Source organism: Mandrillus leucophaeus, unplaced genomic scaffold (assembly GCF_000951045.1).
Source record: "Mandrillus leucophaeus isolate KB7577 unplaced genomic scaffold, Mleu.le_1.0 Scaffold83, whole genome shotgun sequence".
NCBI lineage: Eukaryota > Metazoa > Chordata > Mammalia > Primates > Cercopithecidae > Mandrillus > Mandrillus leucophaeus.
The window spans coordinates 724,322-751,329 of NW_012109030.1; the positions used below are offsets into that span (position 1 = coordinate 724,322).

Here is a 27,008-nt window from a genome sequence, read left to right on the forward strand (position 1 = left end):
GACAGAGCAAGACTCCATCTCAAAAAAAAAAAAATTCACTATCCTATGCTAAAGGCAATGAAAAGGAGAAATAAAAGGAAAGTATATAAAATAGTGTGTCTTCACATATGTAAATATAGAATGGTGGTGAATAAAAAGTATAAATTTAGACAAATACGGGTGAGTTGTATTTTCAGCCCACATGCCAATAGCAGCATCACCATCTGCAACGTGAGTTTCCAAAATGGTGGAAAAACTCAAAACAAACATTTCTAAACCAAAGTATAGTCTTCCCTCAGCTTACACAATAATTGCTTTTCTGGAAATTTGGTGCATATCAAAACTATGCAAAAATATTTTTGTGTTTATATATAAAATGGATTTAGGTTCTGGGATCAAATAATTATAAACAAGTTTTTGGGTTTTTTTTACACAAATGTCTGACAGGACATTCAAAAGTTATGTGGGACATAAGTTTTCACTTTGCAAAACTGTCCCGTGAATTACTAAGTGTCCGTTATAGCCCCAAATTATAGTGATGACCCCAAAACCACTACACTTGTGCAAAGCACTCCCTCCGGGGTGGTACTGACCTCATGGAGAAGGTCTAACTTAATGCACCGGGCTTAACCATTCAGTCTGTGTCAGACACTGGAGCCGAGGAGGGGCTGTCCATCTCTGGGGAGAGGATCAGCAGTCTATGGAAGGCATCACGTTCCTGTCCACATGAGGTCATGCCTACTACTCATTCATTCTTTCATTCAATCGGTGTTAGTTAGCATACCTACTCTATTCTAGACATTGCTCCAAGAACTAGAAAAGAACGTTGAGATTTTAGAAAACAATACTAGGAAAACTCCTTCTCTTGTAGAGCTGATTCTAATCATTGCTGCTTTGTGGCTTTTTCCCAGACATCTGGAACTAGTGTAACTTTTTTTTTCTCCAGAAGATTCTGAAATGGGTCAGAGTTTAGCCCCAAACCCGAAAAGTCACGCTCTATTCTTCTTCCCATATTAAATTATGCCCTGGAGTGTTGCCCAGCAGACCCCCGCAGAGGTTCTGCCATAAGATCAAAGAATTCATGAAGACACTCAAGATTCTGCTCCCAGGAAGAATATCAAAATCCTCTTGTGATCAAATTCCCAGGGAAAGATTCAAAGATAAAGTCCTAAGGATATTAATGTATGAAATTATTACATTTGAAAAGAATTATAGTCCAGTATCAAAGTCTATTGTGCTTGTGCATTAAAAGTTCATAGAAATTAAAATCCGAAAATTTTCTTTTCCAGTTTTTGTAACTGCTTAACTCAATAGCTGGGTGAAGTGTGGGATTTTGCCATGGTCATAGCAGAGCCTGCCTGCCACTAAATTATTTGTACAATGCCTTCAGGATCTTTAGCAGATTCTAAAACTATCAGAGTTCTAAAAGTCGAGAAAATATAACATTCTTCTCAGCACTTACCCACATCCACAAGACTTAGAACGTAATTCAAGCTCCAGGTCCATCGCAGTTGTACCAGGAAATGTATGCTCCCAGAATGCCGCCCGTAGCTGCTTATCATGGTGTGGATCCTAAAGGCACCATTTATATCCCAGTTTATGTATGATTCCCCCTCTTCATCATTGGATAGGCGACCCCGCAACGCACGGTAGGGCAACCTGGCAAAAGTCTGTAGCGGAGATTTAGTGTTATCAGAGAACAAGAGAGCAGATAGAGATCTTGGGCTTGACGCACAGGAGTTTAGAGCCTCCTATGTCAGTTATCCCGAGGCCACAAGCTATTTCAACTCACTTAGGAGAAATCTTACTGTGGCAATGAATGAACTAACACAAGACCAGCTTGGGGCCAGGCATATATGTCATTTCCTTCCATCCAGCCCTGGCTTCTGCCTCCTACCTTCCTTCACATTTACCAGTTATCCATGTAAAACCCAAATCCGATCTTACATCATGTAGGATCAGATCCAGACTCCTTGGATGAAATGTATGAACTTCACAGCTTTGTTTGTTGGACTTCGTCATTTCTCCTGTTCTCTCACCCTAGCCTCCAGTCCCAGTGAAGGGGGTCAGAAGCTGTTGACACATGCCATGCATTTCACACTTCCGTGGCCTGGCATTCATGTCTGCCTGGCTGGGATACCCTTTCTGTTTGGTAGGTCTGGAAGGTTTTTTTTGTTTTGTTTTTTTTGAGACAGAGTTTCGCTCTTCTTGCCCAGGCTGGAGTGTAGTGGTGCAATCTCGGCTCACTTTGCCTCCCAGGTTCAAGCAATTCTCCTGCCTCAGCCTCCCTAGTAGCTGGGATTACAGGCATGTGCCACCATGTCTGGCTAATTTTGTATTTTTAATAGAGACGGGGTTTCTCCATGTTGGTCAGACTGGTCTCTAACTCCCGACCTCAGGTCACCCACCTGCCTCGGCCTCCCAAAGTGGTGGGATTACAGGCATGAGCCACTGTGCACGGCAGGTCTGGAAGGTCTGTACTTACATTTAAGGGCCAACCCAAATGTCTGTCTCCATCAAGTGGGTTCTCATGATACACTCCCATTCTTTTATTGTAGCACTTATTTTTCTCTATTTTGTATATAATTTATGTACACACATATTTATGTGTATATATATAGTATATGTGCATATATACACAAATATATGTATTTGTGTATTTAATTTGTAGACCTTTACTCTCCTTTGTTCATGAGAGAGTCTTATGTCTTGAAGGTCTAGAAAGGGCTTTATACATCCTCGTACGCATAGGATCTAGCACAGAGGCCTGGCACACAGGTCCCAGAATAAAAAAGCTTGCTAAAATAAATGTGATCATAAAGACAGCAATGATTATTATGAAATTTTAACTTGTTTACCAGAAAAAGTGCATAACCTAAAACTTGGCAAATGTGTTCTTCCATGAAACAAAGGGGTGAAGATTAGGAAACTCGAGTTTCATCTGATTCTGAAGTAATTAAAATCATGTTTAAGTTGAAAAGACAGTGCCATCTAGTGGTGCATTTCTTTTTCTTTTGCAATGACGGCTTTTTGTCATTCCTGTCTTATATAATCCTAGCGCTTTAGAATAATGTCAGTGGTCATGGTCTTGGCTGTTCTCAGGCCTTGAACACATCATAGCTCTGTTATGAATTTAATATTTGGAGTTAGATACACACAGATACTCATTTTAGAAATACAATGAAGATTACTTAGAAGAAAATGTTTTCTAATTATGTGTTTGAGAGAAATCCAAGCACCCACTCTTTCAATGGATGTTTCTAGAAGGATGCCATGGCTCGAAATTGTCCTGGGTGCTGGCGACACTGCAATGAAGTCGTCAGACAGAGTCTCCATCTCCCCACCCGTGGGACTTACATCCTTGTTGGGAAAGAGACCGGACAAAGCAAATAAACAATAAATAAGATCAGTTTTGATTATAATAGGAAAATAAAACAGGATGACACTGGGGAAGGGCAACATTCAATAGCATTGGCTTCTCTGAGGAGGTGACATGTGAGGTGAGGGCCCATAACAGGGAGTCGTTAGCTGTGCGGACTCAGCTTCAGCTGAAGAAGGAAGAGCCGCAGAAGTAGGGCTGTGGGCAGTCCTCCTCCTGGGATGAAGGTAGCGCAGCCAGCCGTGAGGTGCGGGTGGCCTAGGAAGGAGGCACAGGCCAGAGCAGCCGGGGCTTGCAGACCGTGGGAAGGAGCTGGAATTTTACTTTAGGTGCAACGGGGATCTGCCGGAGCATTTTAGACAGAGCAGGAGCATCATCTCATTGGAGTTTGCAGACATGCAGGCAGTTCAGTGGAGAACACTATGGCTGCTCCAGAATTAGGTCTATTAAGATGTTTCAGTGGGAACAGGTGAAGGACGATGGTGGTCACCTGGAGATGGAGCCCTCTGGGATATATTTTGAAGGTAGAATGGAGTGGTTGTGGAGTGAAGAGAGAGAGAGCGGAATCAGAGATGACTAAAGTTGTAGGCTTGAAACATTGAGGTAAAGATGGCTCAGGGAGAACAGTTTTGGGAGGGCTAGTGGGAGAGAGGAATCAAAGCACTTGCTTATTTATTAGATTTTTATTGAGTTCCTCTCATGTGCAGACACTTTTCTAAAAACTGGGAACATGGCAGTGAGCAGAAAAGAAATCTGTGCATTCATGGAACTTGTATTCTCTTCAGAGGGAAAGACAATGAAATAAGCAAGTTTAGCCTGGACAACATAACAAGACCCCATCTCTAAAATTTTTTTAATTAGCTAGGCATGGTGATGTGCACCTGTAGTCCTAGGTACTTGGGAGGCTGAGGTGGGAGGATCACTTGAACCCAGGCGTTCAAGGTTGCAGTGAGCTGTGATTGCAGCACTGCATTCCAGCCTGGGCAACAGAGTGAGACCTTGTATCAAAAAAAAAAAAAAAAAAAAAAAAAAAAAAGCTAAATATGTAGTATATAGAAGAAGATAACACTTGTGTGGAGAAAAATCAAGCGGGAAAGGAAATGGGAATGTTGGGAGAGTCTGCATCAGGAAGGCCTTATTGAGTTGGGGATATCTTTTTTTTTTTTTTTTTTTTTGAGACAGTATTGCACTGTCACCCAGGCTGGAGTGCAGTGGCATCATCTCAGCTCACTGTAACCTCCACCTCCTAGATTCAAGCGATTCTCCTGCCTCAGCCTCCCGAGTAGCTGGGATTACAGGCGTGTACCACCACGCCTGGCCGAGTTGGGGATATGTGGGTAAATACCTGAAGGAACGTACGAGGACAAACTATGTGGATATACAGGGAAGAGCATTCCAGGCAAAGCGAACAGCAAATACCATACCCAAGAAGTAAAAGCATGCCTCGTTTGGCTTGAGACGTGGAATGAACAAAGTGGAGACAATAAGAAATTAGATCAGAAAGGTGAGGGGTGGGAGAGGAGAGAAGGCCATTGTGATGGCTTTGGCTGTTCTGTTGAGTGGATGGGAAGCAGATAGGAGGGTTTCAGCAGAGCAGTGACCTGGTCTGACTTACATTTTAACAGTATCCTCTGGCTGACATTTTGAGAACAGACGAAAGAGGAACAAGAGCAGAATGAGAGGCTTCCTGGGAGGCTCCAGTGATCATCTAGGCAAGAGATCAGAGCAGCTGGGGCCAGAGTCTTACTAAGTGTGGAGATTAAGTTAGCAGTGGGTGAGCGGACTCTCATAACATTCTTTTTAAAATCATATATTACTTTCCCAAAGAGGAAAAAAATGTTAGACATCATACCAGGTTTTTACTGAAAGTCATAATATAATCAATCCAATTATAATTCTGTTCCTAAGTTACAACCACCTCTAAGAACATCAATGTAAAATGTTTAATCGTGACCTACCGTGACTTCACGTCCAATGTAGTGTGAAATATGCAACTTTTTTGTAAATAATGAAGAAGTAATGAATTGTTTTTCTTCTCAGTTATACGATGGGGATAGTGAAAATGCGAACTTGGCTGGAACGTTTTGTGGTTCCACCGTGCCTGCTCCTTTTATCTCTTCTGGTAACTTCCTTACGGTTCAATTCGTCAGTGATTTGGTATTAGAAAGGGAAGGATTTAATGCTACATACACCATCACGGACAGTGAGTAAATAGAAGCATTTTTATAAGTTATGAAATACACATGTATTTATGCACTGAAAAGAATGCCCCGCTTATTATATCTAAATTTCAATGTTAATTACTAAACTCAATGTCAATTACTATCTAAACTCAATGTCAATTGCTAAACACCATGTTAATTACTCTATGTTTAATCTGTGGTACAAATTTGATACAATCTTTAGTCAAGGATATAAACCTTGAATTCTTAATAGAGTGATGAAAATATAGCTCCTCTGGGGTGGGAGGCAGGGAAGACAGAATTTTAAAGATTGCCTGAGGCCGGGCGCGGTGGCTCAAGCCTGTAATCCCAGCACTTTGGGAGGCCGAGACGGGTGGATCACGAGGTCAGGAGATCGAGACCATCCTGGCTAACATGGTGAAACCCCATCTCTACTAAGAAATACAAAAAAACTAGCCGGGCGAGGTGGCGGGCGCCTGTAGTCCCAGCTACTCGGGAGGCTGAGGCAGGAGAATGGCGTGAACCCGGGAGGCGGAGCTTGCAGTGAGCTGAGATCCGGCCACTGCACTCCAGCCTGGGCTACAGAGCAAGACTCCGTCTCAAAAAAAAAAAAAAAAAAAAAAAGATTGCCTGAGATGCGACATGAATAAAATGTCTCCTGTGTTGCTTTTTCTTCCCTCCCCAGTGCCTTGTGGTGGAGCATACAATGCAACTTGGACCCCAAAAAATATTTCATCACCCAATTCATCAGACCCAGATGTCCCATTTTCCACCTGTACTTGGGTCATTGACGCCCCTCCACATCAGCAGGTCAAGATAACTGTGTGGGCGTTACAGCTGACCTCACAAGACTGCACGCAGAATTACTTAGAGCTTCAGGACTCACCACAGGTAACAATTGTAGGATGAATGACTGTCGCATCTAGTGACCTTTTCACCAGTATTTGCAAAACACTTGAAGTAATGAAGCCATGATTAAATAATTTTCTAAGTTAGTTCCAGCTTAATGTGTTTTTCATCTGTACACAAAGCCCTCCAATCAGGTTTCGAGAAACTTGAACTTGGTCACGTAGGTCCAGAGCTCTCAAAGCTTCATGTGCCTAAGAATGCATTAAGATGCATCTTAAAAGTGCGTCCTCCCTGGCCCACCCTCAGAGACTGAATCCCCATTTATCTGAATTTTTGACAAACACATCTGGTGTTTTGGTGCCAATACCAGAGCTCCAGAGACCATGCTTGGAGAAATACTTATAGTTAGTGGGATTTACGTATACGTTGAATTGAAAGGGTCAATACAGAACACAAGAGAATCAGTAAAGAGGCTGTTTGGCAGTAGTCTCACAGGTCATAAAAGGCTGGGCATGATGGCTCACGCTTGTAATCCCAGCACTTTGGGAGGCTGAGGCTGGTGGATTACCTGAGGTCAGGAGTTCTAGACCAGCCTGGCCAACGTGGTGAAACCCTGTCTCTACTAAAAATACAAACAATTAGCCAGGTACAGTGGTATGCGCCTATAATCCCAGTTACTTGGGAAACTGAAGCAGAAGAATCGCTTGAACCTGGAACCTGGGAGGCGGACGTTGTGGTGAGCCAAGATCGTGCCACTGCTCTCCAGCCTGGGCGACAGAGCGAGACTTCGTCTCAACAACAAAAAGCCACTTTGAAATTTAAAAAATGCTGAGTCTGTATTTCCTCTGGAATAAGATGTTGAGGATACAGTTGGACACAAAGTGGGATGTTGACCAAAGGCCCAAAGATTTTTGTGAATCATCATTATCATGATAGGTAATTGAAATAATGAGAAGAATGAGATTATCTGGGAAAATATATAAAGGGAGTGGCCATGAACTGAGGATGGATACTGGGAGAACATCTGAGAATACCTGGATTGTCTTTCTGCAGTTTGGGGAGCAACTAACCCTCCCCAGTTCATTCCAGTAAAATGTCATGGTCAAAGCCCTGTATGCTGGACTAGTAGAGTCCCATCTGTCGTCTTCTGAGTTTTCAAGGTCCTCTTCATTATAAATCTGGGGTCCCCTGCTTCTCACGTGGTCTTGCTGGGGAGAGAAAAGTCCAGTTTGTCTGACTCCAGTGTGGAGAGGTGTGAGATGTGCTGACGGCTGAATAGGCCCTGGACTTGCTGAGTTTTGTGCAAAGCATAGACACTGAGATGAGCTCCCAAGGTAGACAAGATGCTAGATTATCGTTGTTCTGTTGGTAATTGTTTTCAGGACAAAATCCCTATTACCCAGTGGTACCCTAGAGGACTTAGAGTCAAGCGGAACAAGGCCCTTTGGGTGAAAGCTCTTTCAATTTCCCCGGCTTCATGAAGCTAAGACAATGGGGATCAGGGTGGACCACTAAGTGGGGCACAGAATGGCACTTTCAGGGCACGAGGCACCAGCTGGAACATAACAGCAGCTGGAGCAGCCTCGAGTAAGACCCAGTGTTTGTCATGACTGAATAATGTTTTCCACTGAATGAATACAGGAAACAATAAAGGGTTTCAGACTGGGTAGGTAGGGAGGAAAGACAAACAATGACGGATGAGCCCCGAGAAACTAGGATTCTCGGGGTATCCAAGAGTAGACAGAGCTGCCCCAATTGGCAGATCATGAAGGAATGATGTGTAGGGTGGTTACAGAGGAGGTACGGTGGTTAGCTGGCATTGGAGATGAACAGAGATGCAGAGATGGAAGTCACTGGGATTAAGAAATACAAAGTGAAGGTGTTTAATGGCTTGTCTGTAAAAACACCAGACAAGCCATTAAAGGGTTCAGAAGGGAAATTGGGGCAGGAGATTACTGTGAGCTGAGACACCTCAAGTCTTTCATAAATGAAGGGAGGTAACTGGGAGAAAAGTAAATGAGAGTGATGAGAATGGTGAGAATATCTTTGGCCAGAGGTAGAGACCCTCGAAGGAAAACCAGCTTTGAGACGAGGATGGAAGCTGCGGTGGGGAATATGGAGCATCCCTCCCTTCCCCTGAGGCTGGCCCCCCACCCTTCCTACTCAATGAACTGTGGAGCATGGGAAAGAACAGCCTCTACCAGGAGGCTGCTGGAGAACCAGGTTTTGCTAAGGACACAAAGTGGAAAGGCGGGGGATGTATACAGAGAATGACTGACAGTGTGTTTAAAGTTCACAGGATACAGCAAAGTTAGACAAGGACCAAGAGCAGGAGACAGTGGGGAGGAGGGGTGGAAGCCCCGAGCAGTTACAGGAGTTTTGCAAGCAGAGACAGGTGAAGTCTTTCAGTAAGTTCCTAAGGACTGCAGATATTAGAGACATTTCTGTGACAGGGAGGCTGCAAATACCCTGACTTTGGTACAACTTGTTTTTACCCAAGAACTGATGGGCATTTGACTGCATTCACTCCAGGCTTTTGAGAGGTGAGGAGGGTTGCCCTAGTGTTACAAAGGGGAACCGGGACCTCATGACAGGCCCTGGCTGGCTTGGGGGATGTGCAGTGGAACCAAAGGCTCTGACTAGATTTGCTAAGGGGCGGCAGGGCTGGATCAGGGCAATGGTGGTGGTTAGTACCATGGAGCTCAGGACAATGGCAAAAGCCCCAGGAGGAGAGATCCAGTGAGCTCTCAAACAGCCCGGCGATCCTCAGACCAATGGCACAGGCCTCAGCTAGGAAGTCGCATGAGAGGCGAGGGGTCTTGTTTTCAGCAGGGTAGTGTCTGTGGTTTCAGCAAAAATTTTGCCTCCCCTCCTCCCGCCCCTCTGGGAAGGTACAACTTGTGTCTGTTCCAAGCCCAATGTGAGTCTTCTTGCAGAGCCCTTCCAACAACAGAGCTAGTTTTCATGGTTAAATAAGCCGGACTTTTATATGCAGTCTAATTTCTGTTATGGCCTGTTCTCTTCTAAAACTAAATCTAACATGATTTGGCTCCCATTTCACTTCAGGGTCACGGAAATTCAAGAATTCAGTTCTGTAGCAGAAATGCTTCAGCTGTGCCAGTGTTTTACTCTTCTATGAGTACTGCAATTGTCATTTTCAAATCTGGAGTTGTAAACAGAAACTCTAGAATGAGTTTCACCTATCAGATAGCAGGTGAGCCCTGGAACTTCATCTTTTATTCAGAAAAGCTGCCATGATCATTACAATTATTCCTAGAATAATTACAATTATTTCTAGAACTGACTCCTGTGAGTAAATTAGGATTTGTTAACAAAAACCACACCCATCTCTTAACTAGAACCCAGGCCCAATTTCGCAAATTACTAAAGTTGGTTTCTAAAGAGATAAAGAGAATATAATACTAACCAAGATGGTTAGAATGCTAGCATTTTCTTCGAAGTATATAGTTGATTTTAAAAATATACCAGTTGTCTTTTTAATTATCCACTTAACCACATTGAATATACATTTTTATTTACAAGAAATATATATATTTATTTACAAAAGCTTTATCAAAATATAATTCTCATATCATACAATTTACTCATTTAAAGTTTATATTTCAAAGGTTTTTAGTATTTTCACAAAATTGAAAATCACAAAATTGAAAATCTTAGAAAATTATTTTGTAAAAATAAAAAATCCTTGAAAGGGCTACCTGATTACTATCACTGAGAAGTTTATTTTCACAGAACACTTTATTTAGTACTTATTTTGAACTGATTCAAATGAAAGCTGCCTTTGGTTAAAACAAACAAAAGTACTTTTGGTATTTTTTTTTACCAAAAACAAACATAAAAAAGGTAGAGAATGATGTGCCACAAATAACTCACCAATGGATTTAAAATCCTTGTGCAAAACTCGGTCTTGGAGGTAGCGTCCTTGCTGAAAAGAGAGTCTGAATGCTAGCCACTTCCACCTCCGTGTGATCAGAAAAGTTCAAAGGATGCTCGAGTATTCGTCTTTAAAGGAGAAGCTTCCTGTGTCGTGCTTCCCGTAGGGGTTTTTTGTGAACGAGCTGCTGCATTGCACCTGTGTGTGCCGCTTGCCATTCACTTCACTGCTCAGGGTCTCAATTATCTCAATGATAAACAAAGAAGCTGGATTACTTTTTTCTAAAGTGTGTTTAAATGTAATGATCTTTTTGAATGATTCCTGTGAAGTTGAAAGAGCACTACATACTGGAATGCATACATTAATTATGCATATTTTCCCTCTAAGATTGCAACAGAGACTATCACAAGGCATTTGGCAACCTGAGGAGCCCTGGATGGCCGGATAACTATAACAATGGCATGGATTGCACCATTACTGTCACGGCCCCCCAGAACCACACCATTTCTCTCTTTTTTCATTCATTTGGCATCGAGAACTCAGTTGGATGCAGAAACGATTTCTTGGAGGTAACATGCATTTGAATATCATTTGAATGAATTATTTAAAAGATGATGGATCACTTAAGATTTTACATCTTTTCTCTAGTGCTGCTAATACTATACGATTCTTATTTGTTTCATTAATTTATTCATTACCCTTTTATTCCCTAAACCTTTACAGAGCACCAGTCCAAACAGCAGAAATTGGGAACCTCAGGGCCCTCAGGAGACTCCTAGTCTGGTGGGAAGGACAGATGGGGTATAGCCAATTACAGTACAATGTGTAAAGGACTAACTGGGTCCAGCATGGTTAGGAGTCCCTAACTCAGTCTGGGAATTAGAAGGCTTAAGAGAGCAAGATGTAAGTTGAGACATAAAAGGATCAGAGGGAAGTCTAAGGACAACATGCTGATTCTTCACATGAAACTGAATGATACCAAATAGCTCACGTCATTTCCCTGGCAGCTACAGTAAGTTTGGGGCATTGTCAACATCCTCTAAAGACAAGTGTTTCCTTGAATAAGTGCTCCCTGGTCACAGGAGGTGTGCTCTGTCCTTTCTCCACAACTCCAGAGCTTGAATTTGGGCACAGAAGTGACTTTGCTGTTTGCCCATCCTCCACCCACCCACCCTCCACTCCCACCCCAGGACACACAGAGAGAAGTCCCCCTTGCACCTGGAGCAGGCAGAGCCATGCGCCTGTTGGGCTTGAACCTTTGGGGTCCTCCAGTGCCCCCGATGAACTCCCTCTGTGCTCTTTCTGCGCCATCGCCTGCATTGGGCATGTGAGATGGGACATGAACATCATTGCTCATAGGCAGGAGACAGTCTGAATAAGCCTCATCTGATGTGGACCCAGTGTGTAGAACTCAGCACCTGTGTTTTGCCAGAAAACCCCAGAGCTCACGGGGTTGTAGGCTTTGCAAGCTCTGTTGAAAATGCATTCATCCTTAGGAAATGTACTTAGGTGGAACCTAAGAGCCAAGAGCATAAGGATGCTGAATTCTTCTATGAGTGGAGTTTAAATCTAAACCTCATCCTGACCGTCTCTCAATTGGCTTTGTTTCACCACACAAGAGTCTTCAGTAAAGTTTCCAAAAAGTGTGCTTGTTCGTCTACACCTGATCTGGAGTTGTATTTTTTATTTTATTTTTTTTCTCACTGCCTCTTTGATCAGGACTTCATTCAAAATAAGCTGCCCAAGATGATTTGATCTTTGTAGCATAAACAAATGTACCAGTGTATGCAGCAGGCTCCTTTCCTTCTGTGGGAGGATTCTTTCCAGCGGGCTTCTGTTCAGCTGCTAGTTTCTTGGTAGCTTCAGCCTTTTTGCTCAACAAAACATCTTCAGCTTCTTAGCACCAAGGGCCTTCTTTCTTTTCTTTCTTCCTTCTTTCCTCCCCTGCAGCCCCCTCATCTGATTTGGCTTCTAGGGCTGCTGTCACCTTCTGCCCAGCCTGGCCAGGAAGGGTGTCCCGGCACATGGTCTTTGCATATGGGTTTAGCTTCAACATGATTCCTGATGCAGAGTTTTATCATCCTGGAAAACTCTCCCCTTTGGAATTCATCTAAATCCTTTATTAATCAATAGCCTTAACATATAGCGCTATAAATAACACTCAGAGGAAGCTCATGCCTTTTCTAAAGGAATACTCGCCATGACAGGAAACCAAAAGATGTATGTAGCAAGAAGGAAATGAAGAGACAAATACAGTTATTCTTTGTGCTGGTCAGGTTATTCAGCTTGGACCTATGTACCTCCCCCACCATGGAGATCCAAATATTTATATGAAGTGTAAAGCAGAAAGAATGAGGGCAGTGGGATCTGGAAGAAAGATGGAATAATCTCGTTAGGTTGGAGTCACAGTGCAAGTAACTCTTAACTCATTCCAGCTTGAATGGACCATTATTGATCAGAGTCAGCATTTGCCATTTGCCTGATAGATGCTGGGAAGCAAAGCCTTGCTTTCCAGCCATGGAGAGTGAGAACTCCTCCTCCTAGCTGTCCTTCATCACTCCACAGAATGGATCTGAAACTTCCTGTCCCATAAGCAAAGAAAGGAAACCACCACTTAGGCCTCTAAAATGTGGCTCCATCTGGCTCTCAGTGGGAAGACTGTAGGCATAGTTTCTCGTCAGTTGTACCAGGAAGCCTCAGCATTCCGTTCTTGTGAACTGCAGTGGGAACGGAAATGTCTGACTGAGGATTCTTACTGTGTTACTCCCAAGCGAGGGCTGAGCTCTAGACCATGCTTGGAATCTGCTAGTGTTTTCCTGCCTTCACCTCCCCTTTCAGGATCCTCTGATGTCCCAGAGATGCCTGCTGCTCTCGGTGGTCCCATTCCTCCTAGGAGAGGACGGTGAATAAGACAAGTTATCAGCAATGTCAGTGGAAATTTGTATCTCGCTGCTCCTCTCAGAGCAACGGCATTCTAAAAGAGGACCCCAAGGGAAAAACACCCAAACTCAAGAGCATGGTGCTGGCAGGTCTTATATATGGCAGCCCTCCCATCTTCTAGCGGATGACTGGCTACTCTGTCATGGCAAGGCTACTTTGTTTAAACCCGTAGCAGAATAATCCCCAAAGCACTAAAAAGGCATTATTCTCTCCCATGGGCTACTACGTAGACCTAAAAGGAATCTCACCTGATCAACACAGCCCAGCAAGCTGTCTTAACTCTGTGACTTAAGATACCAGCAATTAACCAATTAACCAAAGTTTAAACCATGGAATTATAAAGGGAACAGAGGAACTTCCAGTATTTTGAATACATAGATCAGTAAAATCAGCATTTCCACATGCCAGTCTGGTTCCAACATACATTGCCTGTGTAACGTTTCTGTAAGAAGCATCAAGAGCCCCCCTGGAAGAAGGGCTGGTTGTGAATGCAGGGTAGGAGCCAGGCTGGGGGACAGAAAGTGGTTCAGTTCACAGTGTGGTTCTGTCTCCCCATAAAACACCAACTCATCTCCTGTTTTTATATGTGTCTACTCAAAAATAAGTCGAAACAAAAAAGCAACGAGGCCTCGGAATGTGTTTGTAAAACACATTTAACAACAGACATTGTATAGATTTATAACTCTGTCCTTTGCCCATATAGAAATTCCTTTCGTTCTGAACTTCATTATACTTTGCATTGTATTTTCTCATAGCCCTTTTATAGCCAAGTAATTTTTAATTAGAAACACGTGCACACACACACACTGAAAAAGGTGTAATAGTTGACTGGAAACAGAGCAGGCAACATTGCCCGCACCCATCCCCACCTTTTAAAAATTCACTTTACCTACATTCTTCAAAATGTTTCCCCATAAGCAAAGGCTGCAGGGTCACAGCACAGACTATGGCATAAAAAAGCTGCCTGGTGTTTCAATTACTATAGGTTAACAGATATTTCTGAATCAAAATGCAAATGTTTTTTGATCTTCACGTGGAACATTTTTCCCCTTTGCAGGTGAAGGTGCCCTTTGCATGTATTTTCAGAAAACCCTTCATTCTTAACTATAGAAAAGACAAAGCTTTTCCAAACAGTGTCATCATTCCAATTGTCTCCCATTTTAATGTATGTACCTTAGAGAAGAAAGTGTAAGGTTAATAATGAATGACTCCTTCCTAAAGGTGAGAAATGGAAGTAACAGCAATTCACCATTACTGGGCAAGTACTGTGGAACTCTGCTACCAAACCCTATCTTCTCTCAAAATAATGCACTATACCTACGATTTAAGAGTGACAGTGTAACTTCTGATCGCGGATATGAAATCATCTGGACTTCATCACCCTCTGGTAAGACATTTGCACTTTGTACGGGAAAGCAGTGTGAGAAAACCATGAGGTGTCTCATAGAAAAAGGCAAAGTAACCTTATATTTTTAGCTACCTGTGTACCTGATTAGTTTATGTTAAGAATAGAGATTTTTAACCATGAAAGTACAGATTACTTTTTTTTTTTTTTTGAAATGGAGTCTCACTCTGTCACCCAGGCTGGAGTGCAGTGGTGTGATCTTGGCTCACTGCAACCTCCACCTGCTGGGTTCAAGTGATTCTCCTACCTCAGTCTCCCAAGTAGCTGAGATTACAGGCATATGCCACCATGCCCAGCTAATGTTTGTATTTTTAGTAGAGACAGGGTTTCTCCATATTGGCCAGGCTGGTCTCAAACTCCTGACCTCAGGTGATCCACCCGTGTCAGCCTCGCAAAGTGCTGGGATTACAGGCATGAGCCACCGCGCCTGGCCAGATTACTTTAAATTCTACATTTATTCATTATTTCTGTTTATAAAAGAATATATATTGATATATGAAGCATATATAAGGTAAGGTATGAAGATTTAAAGATTCCTTGGTAAATTAAATTTTGTTAGACTTTTTGACTAAGGAAGTTATTTGAGAATTTAAAGAAAAACTTTTACCAAAAATCCAACTTATGAACACATTCTGGCATATATAGAAGTGGTTGTGCTTCTCACAGGCCCTGACATTTCCTGGCGGTGCTGGAGAGAAATTGCTTTTGTAGGGTAGTAAGTATCTTCTCGCATTTTTGGTTGGCTGTTTATCAAACAACTAAAGAAAATTTAAGTCATGTCAATACATTTAATGCAAGAGAGAGAAATACCTTTATGAAATGTCCTGAAATACCAAAATACCTTCAAAATAAGAAAGATAAACAGAACTCATTTTAAATATCTTAAGAAAAGGGTTCTATTAAGACAACTGTGGTAACGGAATCTTGGCACCCAAAGGAAGCTTAAAGATAACCTCCAATGCTCAAATTTTATCGACGAGCAAATAAAACACCAAGATTAAGCTAGGTGCTGTGGCTCACGCCTATAATCCCTGGGAGACCAAGGCGGGTGGATCACCTGAGGTCAGGAGTTCTAGACCAGCGTGGTCCACATGGTGAAACCCCGTCTCCACTAAAAATACAGAAATTAACTGGGTGTAGATCCCAGCTACTGGGGAGGCTGAGACTGGAGAATCACTTCAACTTAGGAGATGGAGGCTGTAGTGAGCCGAGATCACACCACTGCACTCCAGCCTGGGTGACAGAGCAAGACTCCGTCTCAAAAAACAAAACAAAACAAAAAAACACCATGTACCCGGGAGGCAGAGCTTGAAGTGAGCCAAGATCGTGCCACTGCACTCCAGCCTGGGCGACAGAGCAAGACTCCATCTCAAAAAACAAAAACAAAAACAGAACCCACCAAGATTAATGAGTTGCCCAAAATGCTCCACTAGACTGAGATGGAGGTGGGATTAGGTCGTGGTGGTCAGAGGCCCAGCCACCTGCTCTGGAACTGTGCCAGCCAGCTTCTTCCTGTCCCCGAGATGACCTGGATCTCCACAGACAGGCAGTCTAAATCATGACAGCCTTCGTATACAGATTAGCAAATGGAACAAATTTATACCAAAACTTGAAGTATTCGACCTTAAGTATGTCAGTTATTAGCCCAGTAAAGTCACTGTTATAATGAAGTCATTCCTGCCACCACCTACAATAACACACTCCCTCTTGGTTTAGTGCTGAATTTTACTTCTAATTTTACATCACTCGCATCATTAGCATCAACTCAGGGCACCCAAACATCTCTACACCATCGAAAGCACACAGAGAACAACTTGATTTTCTTCCGCAGTTTATCAAGGTTTTTTTTTTTTTTTTTTTTTTTTTTCCCATTCTGTTCTCAACACCCAGTTTTAAAGTACAGTCCTGGAGGAAGTTGTCCCCGGGTGGTGAAATGCACGCAAAGGCACGTGTGTGGAGGATGGAAGAGGTGGAGGTGGCAATGGGAAGACCGGGGAAGGGAGGAGAAAGGGTGCAGCCCAAAGAAGAGGAACAGGAAAAGGGGTTTCTGCCTCCATTATTCTCGCAGAGAGTCTCAGCACCTTAAGAAAATAAAATCGTATTGCCTCACAAGCCAGACTGGACGGCTTATATGTTGTTGAATCAAACTTCCTGTTCTGTTTTCCTTGCAGGATGTGGTGGAACTCTTTATGGAGACAGAGGCTCATTCACCAGCCCTGGCTATCCAGGCACGTACCCAAACAACACGCACTGTGAGTGGGCCCTAGTGGCTCCTGCTGGAAGGCTTGTCACCATCAACTTCTACTTTATCAGCATTGACGATCCAGGAGACTGTGTACAGAACTATCTCACACTCTACGATGGGCCCAACGCCAGCTCTCCATCCTCTGGACCATACTGTGGAGGCGTGAGTAAAACACACATTTTATATTCCCATTTGTTGTTTTTAGACAATGAGAGTCACTTAGTGTAGACTTTTTTTTTTTTTTTGAGACGGAATTTCGCTCGTCACCCAGACTGGAGTGCAGTGGCACGCAATCTCGGCTCACTGCAACCTCGCCTCCCAGGTTCAAGCAATTCTGCCTCAGCCTCCTGAGTAGCTGGGATTACAGGCGCCAGCTGTGTGCTTTCTGTGCATCACGCCACCACGCCCGGCTAATTTTTGTACTTTTAGTAGAGACGGGGTTTCGCCATGTTGACCAGGCTGGTCTCGAACTTCTGACATCAGGTGATCTGCCCGCTTCGGCCTCCGAAAGTGCTGGGATTACAGGGGTGAGCCACTGCTCCCGGCCTAGTGTAGACTTCTAAAGGCAGACACTTGCAGAGTAGGAAGCACAGCCTTTAACAAATTGAGCAGTTTTCCGACTTGCCTTTCTATTCTGGGAGCATGAGTGCCATCTGGTGGACATTGCGTTAAATTGCTATTAAGAGTTACCAAAATCGGCTCTGTGTCAGATCACCTGTGGAGTTACTTACATTAGACTTCCAGTTCCCACCAAAACCCACTGAATCGGGATTTCCCAAGGAGGAGTCACAACATGCTGTTTTTTAAAAAAAAAGCTCCTTCTGTGACGTCAGTGCACTGCCTAGGGTTGAATACCCATGTTTATTTCTGCATAAATAGAATTATAGAAAATGTGGACACCGGGCTCTATTTTATCTACTTCTTGCTGAAAACTGCAGTAATTCTTTGAAGAAATGGTGACTGATAGTTTGTTTTTGTAAAGCTCTGGTATCTTCCCTAAACAACAACTCAGAATCTGACGTTGATTCAATATTGCAGGCATCTGTGCTTACGATCCTCTTATTTGATGTGCAAGTAGATATTTAAAGACAGTAAAGGCTCACACCTGTAATCCCAACACTTTGAGAGGCCCAGGCAGGTGGATCACTTGAGGTCAGAAGTTTGAGACGAGACTGGCCAACATGGGGAAATCCTGTCTCTACTAAAAATACAAAAGTTAGCTGGCATAGTGGCACACGCCTGTAATCCCAACTACTAGCGAGGCTGAGGCAAAAGAATTGCTTGAGCCCGGGAGGCAGAAGTTGCAGTGAGCTGAGATGGCGCCACTCCACTCCAACCTGGGCAACAGAGCCAGACTCAATCTCAAAAAACAAGAGAGTAAGTAAGGGAAAATTGGCTGTTGGCAAGCGGGTATCTGTTTCTGATTTTTCTGCCGTTTAATCATCTTAGGCTTTGTAACCAAACTAGACAGAAAACTGTATCAGCTGGAAATCTAGATGGTTTTTAAAATAATAACTTACTGTTTATAAAATTGATAAATGCTGTTTTCAGAAGTATCAGAAAATAGACTAATTTTTCTAAAACCCTGGGCATTCTCATATATTCTTAACACCTTTCTTTGAATATATTTGCATATATTTTTCATGCACATTTTTTACTGTTTGATGGTGTGTTTTTTCCACTTACCACTATATCATTAGTATCTTATATCAATAAAAACACTGGTGCATCATATTTAAGTTTTGGAGAGTATTCCATTGCATGAGTGTGGCCTAATTTATTTAACGAAGCCCCTCTAAGTGGACATTTAGGTCTCTTCAACTTTTTGCAACTACAGACAACACTTAATAAACTTTTTGGTAGTGATATCTTTATACATATAGTTATATTACTTGGTGAGAAATGGTAATCGCAGGACCAGCAGACACTGTATTACGGGGATGCACAGAAAGCACACAGAGAGAGACCCCAGTAAATGTGCCACACATCAGATTTAGAAGCTAATCAACTCTTAGACATTGAATTGAAATTTACAAACATTTCAAAAGGGAGGAAAAGAGACAATTTTAACAATACAGTGACTTTATATTGGTGGGTTTTTTTGTGTGTGTGGGCGTGGTTTTCAGCGGCTTGCAAACATACAACCCCATTTGATCCCCAGAGTGACAATACCATAAGGTGGAAAGAACAAGTATATCCTGGTCTTGTATAAACCGAGTCCAGGTTTTTACTGAACAAGTATAAACCGAGTCACTGAGAGAAGTGACAGCCATTTAATCCAATGCCATGTTAAGTTGAAATATATAGCGAGATATATCAATTTTTTAAACTGTTGGTATTCACAGTATTTTCCCAATTTTACGTTTTCTTTTATGAATGTGGATATAATTTCACGTGTAATTGTTTTTTTTCTTAAAGGTACCACCGATTTCTTTAACACTTTATAAATGTTAAACATAAATGAAAAAATGTAAAACATAAGTATAAAACATGAGGTCAATTTACATACAGACGTAGCTCTTATTTTGCTAATATTTACATACTTACAACTTTTTGTAAGTGTAATATTTTGCTAATATTTACATACATACAACTTTTACATTTTACATACATATTTACATGTATATTTACATACATACAAAAGTTTACAACTTTTGTATGTATACTCCTTTGGTATACAATTCAACTTTTTATATATGTAAATATGCATGCAAATATGTATGTTAAATGTAAATTTGTAATATTTACATACATACAATATTTACATACATACAATTTACATACAGAGGTAGCTCCTCATTTTGCTAATATAAACACAAACCATGATTTGGAGATATTTTATATTATGGTAAATACAATTGTTCACAGGGAAATCTTATATCCCTTGCAGCTACAGAATATGAACATCTAGCAAATGAAAGAGTAACGGGAAAAACAAGGAGAATCAAAGGGGATTCTAAAACTTCTGTTGACTGTCCATACTAGTTTGTCAATATAAAATAAGTTGTTGACATTTGGAAGCATTTTAAAATGGAAGTAAAAAGTAGACGTGCATAGGAATAAAAATATGGTATATTCCTTGATGTATCTCTTACAGAGAAAAATCTACACTCACTTGAGTAAGTGAGTGTCTTGGAAATAAGTCTGTGTTTTGGTGACTTGGGGTAGGGCTGAGGCAGGAAAAGCCAGGAATGTAAGCATCGTGAGAGCAGGGCGTTTTGCCTGTTTTGCTCATTTTTTAATGTCCCTACTACTAAAACCAATACCTGCAGCATGGCAGTGCCTTGATCAATATTTGCCAAATGAATGACTAGAAAGTGAGAGACAACAGGGACACATCTGTCCCCCCAACACACACACAAACACACACTGTTCCACAGAAGTATATGAAAATAAATCTCAAGAGGAAACTACAAACATTGAGGATGAAAATAGCATGTTTTACTTAATATAATCATTTTAATTTCATATGTGTTTCAGAAAAATTAAATTTGCAGTAAGAACTTGAATAAGAAGTTCAAATGTTTTGATAACAGTTTTATTGAGATATAATTTATAGACCATACATTTACATACATACAATTTACATACCATATAATTCATCTCCTTTTTTTTTTTTTAATTTTTTATTTTTTTTTGAGACGGAGTCTCGCTCTGTCGCCCAGGCTAGAGTGCAGTGGCCGGATCTCAGTTCACTGCAAGCTCCACCTCCCGGGTTCACGCCATTCTCCTGCCTCAGGCTCCCGAGTAGCTGGGACTACAGGCGCCCGCCACCTCACCCGGCTAGTTTTTTGTATTTTTCAGTAGAGATGGGGTTTCACCGTATTAGCCAGGCTGGTCTCGATCTCCTGACCTCGTGATCTGCCCGTCTCGGCCTCCCAAAGTGCTGGGATTACAGGCTTCAGCCACCGTGCCCGGCCCAGTTCATCTCCTTAAAGTATACAATTCAGTGGTTTTTAGTAGATTCACAGAGCTGTGTGCCCATTATCAGCACAGCCAATTTTGGGACACTTTCATTACTCATTACCCCCCAAAAGAAACCCTGTACCCATTAGCAGTCCTTCCCCATTTTCCCTCAACTCCCCACGCCCAGAAATATTCCTTTGTAAAGTATTTGCATTCATTCTTGGCAAGGTTACTTCAAGAAATATATGCAGGTTCACCGTAAATTCTATAAAGTTTCTTTATGTGGTACTTTGTTTCTAGGCTAACATTTCTAGAAAAACGTTCAAATATGTGAAACATATAATTTGATACTTTTTGTTTTTTCAATTTTAGGACACCAGCATAGCCCCCTTCGTGGCTTCCTCAAATCAGGTCTTCATAAAATTTCATGCTGAGTATGCGCGGCATCCCTCCGCTTTCCGATTAACTTGGCACAGCTAAGCGGGTAACAACTCATGTTCACTCAGCACTTCCCCTCTGCAGCACGCTGGACAGGACTCCGCCATCTTTATACACGACCCCTGCTGATGCCACAGAGAATAAGCTGAACTTTTATGGTTTTCACCAAACCACGGATAGAATGGATATTTGTAGGCCAGGCACGGTGGCTCACGCCCCTGTATTCTCAGCACTTTGGGAGGCCGAGGCAGGTGGATCACCTGCGGTCAGGAGTTTAAGACCAGTCTGGCCAACACGGTGAAACCCCATCTCTACTAAAAATACAAAAATTAGCCAGGCGTGGTGGCAGGCGCCTGTAATCCCAGCCACTTGAGAGGCTGAGGCAGGAGAATTGCTTGAACCCAGGAGGCAGAGCTTGCAGTGAGCTGAGATCACACCACTGCACTCCAGCCTGGGCAACACAGCGAGACTCCATCTCAAAAAAAAAAAAAAAAAAAAAGAATCAATACTTGTACATTTTCTCGAACATAGAACATAGCTGCTTTAGTCTTGAGTGTGCATTTCATTCTAATATTTTGAGCTGAAATTTAAAAAAACTTTGAAAGACTTGGAAATGATTATGGCATATATGATATACATTTTTAAAAGTTAATAATAATAGCCAGGGGCAGTGGCTCATACCTGTAATCCCAGCACACTGGGAGGCCATGGTGGGAGGATTGCTTGAACCTAGGAGTTTGAGACCAGCCTGGGCAACAAAGTGAGACCTTATTTCTACAAAAAATCAAAAAATTAGCCAGGCATGGTGGCATGCTCCTGTGGTTCCAGCTACACAGGAGGTTGAAGCAGGAGGATCACTTGAGCCCAGTAGGTTAAGGCTGCAGTGAAACCCTGTGAATTAACCATGGTACTCCAGCCTGGGCAACAGACTGAGACCCTATCTCATAAACGACAACAAGAACAACAAAAGTTAATCATAATATAGAAGCACAAATTTCTTGTGAATGTTCAATTAGGCATAATAAACATTATTGAATTGTACACAATTATGCTGCATTAATTTTTTGACTTATTAAAACTCTGTCTTTCACTATGGGGCATATATAAATTTTCAAGTTTAATTTTTATATTTTGGCAAAGAATTCAATATATATATGAATCTTCCAGAGCATCAGTTCTGGAGCCAAGCTGCCTGAGTTTGAATTTTGACTGTACTAGTTAAGTGCTTACATAATCTCTCTGTGCTCAGTTTCTTCATTTGTATAATGGGATTATTTTACCTGTCTCACAGGGTTGCAATAATTAAGTATATATGTGTAAGGACTCAGAACAATACCTGATGCATATCAGGTAATTAGTAAATGCTAGCTTCTATGTCAATTAGTAGTAGTAAGACTCATCTCCCTACCATACAGACGTACCTGCTTTTCCCATACTCTCCAAAGCCAGGCCCAAGTCTCACCTATGTTTACCTTTTGCCATGCCCTTAGGTCAATCTGAGCTTCTCCAAAGACCTTGCCTTAACTAAAGAGAAATTTGCTATAACCTCTGAATTCTCTATTTCCCTCCCATTTGCCTCAAACTTCTGTTTCTCCTGGCCATGCTGAGAAACATTTCTTCATTTATCCCCAGGACCCTGTACTCTCCCGGTTATTTAATTTCTCTGAGTATTCTCCACTCTCCTGTAGAACAGTGGCCCTCTTCACACAGTTCCACTTGGCGGTGCCCCAGTAGGAACTCAGTGTGGTGCATCCAACCCTGCCTTTCCCTGTTACACTGCCCTAGAAGAGGTTTGGCCTCTACCCCTGCAGAAGGCTTCTTCCTGAAAACCCAGCTTTTTCCATACCACCTCCGAAATCTAGGCAGAAGCTGCCAGGAATCTACCACTCTTGTACTCTGTGTGCCTGCAGGTTTAACAGCACGTGGAAGCTGCCAAGGCTTGTGGCTTTCATTCTCCAAAGCAGCAGCCCAAGCTTTACCTGGGCCCCTTTGAGCCATAGCTGGAGCTGGAGTGACCAGGGTGTGGGGAGCCCTGTCTTGAGGCTGTGCAGGCAAGCAGGGCCCTGGGCCTGGCCCATGAAATCATTCTTTCTCCTAGGCCTCTGGGCCTGTGATGGGAGGGGTTTCAGCAAAGGTTTCCGAAATGCCTTTGGGGCCCTTTCTCCATTATCTTGGATATTAGCAGTTGACTCCCTTTTAGTTATGCAAATTATCTCTAGCAAGTGGATGCTCCACAGCCTGCTTGAATTCCTCTCCTGAAAAAGCTTTTTCTTTCTCTGCCATATGGCCAGGCTGTAAATCTTCCAAATTTTTACATTCCGCTTTCCTTTTTAATATAAGTTCCAATTTAAAGTCATTTCTTTGCTCCCACATCTGATCACATGCTATATTAGAAGTAGCCAGCCCAAATCTTGAACACTTTGCTGTTTAGCAATTTTTTCCACCAGATACCCCAGGTTGCCACTCTTTAGTTCAAACTTCCATAGATCCCTAGGACATGGACAGAATGCAGCCAAGCTCTTTGCTAAGGCATAATATGTGTCACCTTTGCTCCAGTTCCCACTAAGTTCCTCATTACCATCCAAGACCTGGGCAGCCTGGACATCATTATCCATATCACTATCAGAATTTTAGTCACAACTTTTAACCAGTCTCTAAGAAGTTCCAATTTTTCCCTCATCTTTCTGTCTTCTGAGCCCTCCAAACTCTTCCAACCTCTACCCATTACCTTGTTTCAAAGTCAGTTCCACATTTTCAGATATCTTTATAACAAAACCCCACTCCTGGTACTAATTCTCTGTTTTAGCTCATTCTTGCATTACTATAAAGAAATACCTGAGACTGGGTAATTTATAAAGAAAAGAGGTTTAATCGGTTCACAGTTCTGTAGGCTTTATAGGAAACATGGTGCTGACATCTACTTGGCTTCTGGGGTGGCTTTGGGAAGCTTATAATCATGGAAGAAGGCGAAGGGGAAACAGGCATGTCACATGGTGAAAGCAGGAGCAAGACAGTGAGAGTAGGGGGCAGGTGCCACACAGTTTTGTGACCAGATCTCATGTGAACTCAGAGCGAGAGTTATCACCAAGGGGATGGTCCAAGCCATCCATGAGGGATCCACCCCCATGATCTAAACACCTCCCACCAGGCCCATCTCCAACACTGGGTGTTACAACTCAACATGAGATCTGCACAAGGACAAATACCCAAACTCTATGATATATTTATGCTCGACCATTGCCTATTCCTTAACACAATATGTTAAGTGAAAATAAACATTATGGTTTGCCATTTAACCAGAAGTAGGAAGTTCAATAGCACATCCTCATCTCCAATGCTGCCAGACATGTAACTAGGTGAGGTAGATATGAGCTTCCTTTTCATAAGAAAATTCAAATGCTTTTATAAAGTTTTTCACTGCCTCTAGAAAAGCAGAAGCCTTTACAAAGGAGATTTGCTTTATGTTAATTATGCAAAATCAAGGGTTATTAAGAACATGAGACCAAGTGAATGAAAGAAGCTGAGGAATATATCACTTCATCTTACTCTAATACTCAAATGCCAGAGAAATTATTTCTGGACAGAGTATGGAGCCACATAAATAAAACACTCTCACCTTAAAAATTCAGCTACTTGGGAGGCTGAGGCAGGAGAAGCACTTGAGCCTGGGAGGCGGAGGTTTCAGTGAGCCAACATCGTGCCACTGCACTCCAGTGTGGGTTACAGAGTGAGACTCCATCTCAAAAAAACAAACAACAACAACAAAAATTCCTGCTCCTTTTTTGTATTATGGATAGATATATCAACTTTATGGGTGACAATTCTATTGGAAAGGATGGTGAATGCAATGAATAACACCATCAAATCCAAAAGGTCTTGATAAGCTAGTAACAATGGGCCAATTGTAACAGATGAAATGTGACAGATATGAGATCTTCCTCTTTTATCAAAAAATGAATTGCAAAGCTACGGAATCCAGGGAAAGTTTAACAATAACATGAAATAACATAGTACTTTTCTGAAAGCAAGATTAACATGATGTCGCTGTCAAAAAAAAGATGCTTTGATCATGGACTGCATCATTAGAGTAACGGTATCATTTCCACTCAGAAGGGCATGCTTTTCTAGGAGGCATATTGGAATATCTGGGAGATGTGTACCTGAAATTGAGGAAAGCATATTTTAAAATTAAAAATACAGAAAAAAGAGACAAAATGAAGCTTTACAAAATCTTCCAGGCTAGGCATCTAGGAAACAAGCAGTGATTCTTTAGTGGGTTAGGGGATGGTCAGGTTTGGGAGAATGATATTTTCATGTATAGCAAAGGGAAGTAGTTATTGAGTAATTCAGTGTTTGAGTAATTCAGCTGGAAGAAGGAGAAAAGAGTCGACTCTACTCTCATTAGTGAGACCCATCGTATATCCTCTGGTTCTGCTTTACATTTAATTCGCTTGTTTCCAAATGTTTATTGAGCATCAGCTATGTGACATGTACTAAATGCACTGAGGATAAAGCAGAGAACAAGACAGCCATACAAGACTATCAGCTGATGTCTCCCGACTTCACAAAGCACACTTCCCAGCTCCATCTGCTTGATTTCCTGAGCCAGTCCCGAAGCAAAAACCTTAATATTCTTATCTGGTGAAGCATACATTGAGCCAGCTTCCCGGATCTAATGGCCAAGGGATAAGTTTCCTGATTCCAAATTGTGTCACCATGAAGTTTCACTGCTTGCAATCAGGACCCTGAACAGACTAACAATCATCCTAGCAAATTCATCAAACCTGAGTTTGGGTGTGGGAACCCTGATTGACAGCTGGTCAGTCAGAAGTATAGGTGACAGTCAACCTAAATTGTTGTGGAAATGAACACTTGTGGGATTTGACTGTAAGTTGAGGTAGACAGTATCAGAATTCAGTTCAACTGTAAGACACCTAGGTGGTGTCTGCTGGAGAATTGTTTCACGTGTGGGGGAATCTCTGGTGTCAGAAATGTTGAGCCTGTGAGAGTAGCAGAAACAGTTTGGTTTTTCCTGTCTCAAACAGGAGTGAAAACAAATTCCTATGAAACAGGAGTGAATGGAGGCATGCAGCTCAAAATAACTTCGAGAGAGAAATGCAGGAGGGCTGGGACTGTTTCTGTTCCAGGTGTTATCTGGATATGGGGCTGGCAGGTGCAGTGTGAGGGGCTAAAACCAAAGTCACAAGTTGCCCTAACTGGCACTCACAATCCACTGTTTTCCTCCACCCCCAAAAGGTAGCCAGGTGATGACCTGCAAGCATTACACTGGGTTCTTACTTCTAAAGAATTCAACTGTCAGTCTAGGGATCTAGGAGGAAAACAATACACACAAACAAGAGACCACTCCAGCTATCTAGAAAAACCAATTCAGATCTTCACACTTGAACTCAAAAGGACAACCAAGAATCCATCACCAGAGAGGGGAAGAATCTTTCTTTTCTAAGGGAAAGACTAGATAAATACACATAAGAATGGACTCCTGAAGAAACATAACTGGGTGAACAGAAGAGAGGTTTAAAAACTATTATCCTCAGTGATACTTGAGAAAAGAGTACATTCATGAAACAAACGCAGGGTGTTATTATAGAGAAGACTGCCACTGGCAGTCCAATAGGACTGGTGTCCTTAGAAGAGGAAGAGACACCAAGGGTGTGATTGCACAGAGAAAATGCCCTGGAGGGACACCAAGAGAAGACAGTCATCCACAAGGCAAGGGGAGAGGCCACAGGATAAATCAAATCTGCTGGCACCTTCATCTTGAACTTCCA

At 42.2% G+C, this 27,008-nt stretch overlaps 1 protein-coding gene across 1 annotated transcript in view; it reads left to right on the forward strand.

Moving 5' to 3' along the window:
* CUBN (cubilin (intrinsic factor-cobalamin receptor)) overlaps positions 1-22,265 on the forward strand; it is a 347,579-nt gene extending 325,314 nt beyond the window's left edge. The window contains exons 61-67 of the mRNA XM_011968102.1: positions 5,399-5,561; positions 6,227-6,432; positions 9,457-9,604; positions 10,673-10,854; positions 14,447-14,612; positions 16,802-17,037; positions 21,154-22,265. Of these exons, the coding sequence (XP_011823492.1) occupies positions 5,399-5,561; positions 6,227-6,432; positions 9,457-9,604; positions 10,673-10,854; positions 14,447-14,612; positions 16,802-17,037; positions 21,154-21,261 (1,209 nt within the window). The 3' untranslated portion in view covers positions 21,262-22,265. The remainder of the gene's footprint in view (positions 1-5,398; positions 5,562-6,226; positions 6,433-9,456; positions 9,605-10,672; positions 10,855-14,446; positions 14,613-16,801; positions 17,038-21,153) is intronic.
* Positions 22,266-27,008: the final 4,743 nt, after the last annotated feature.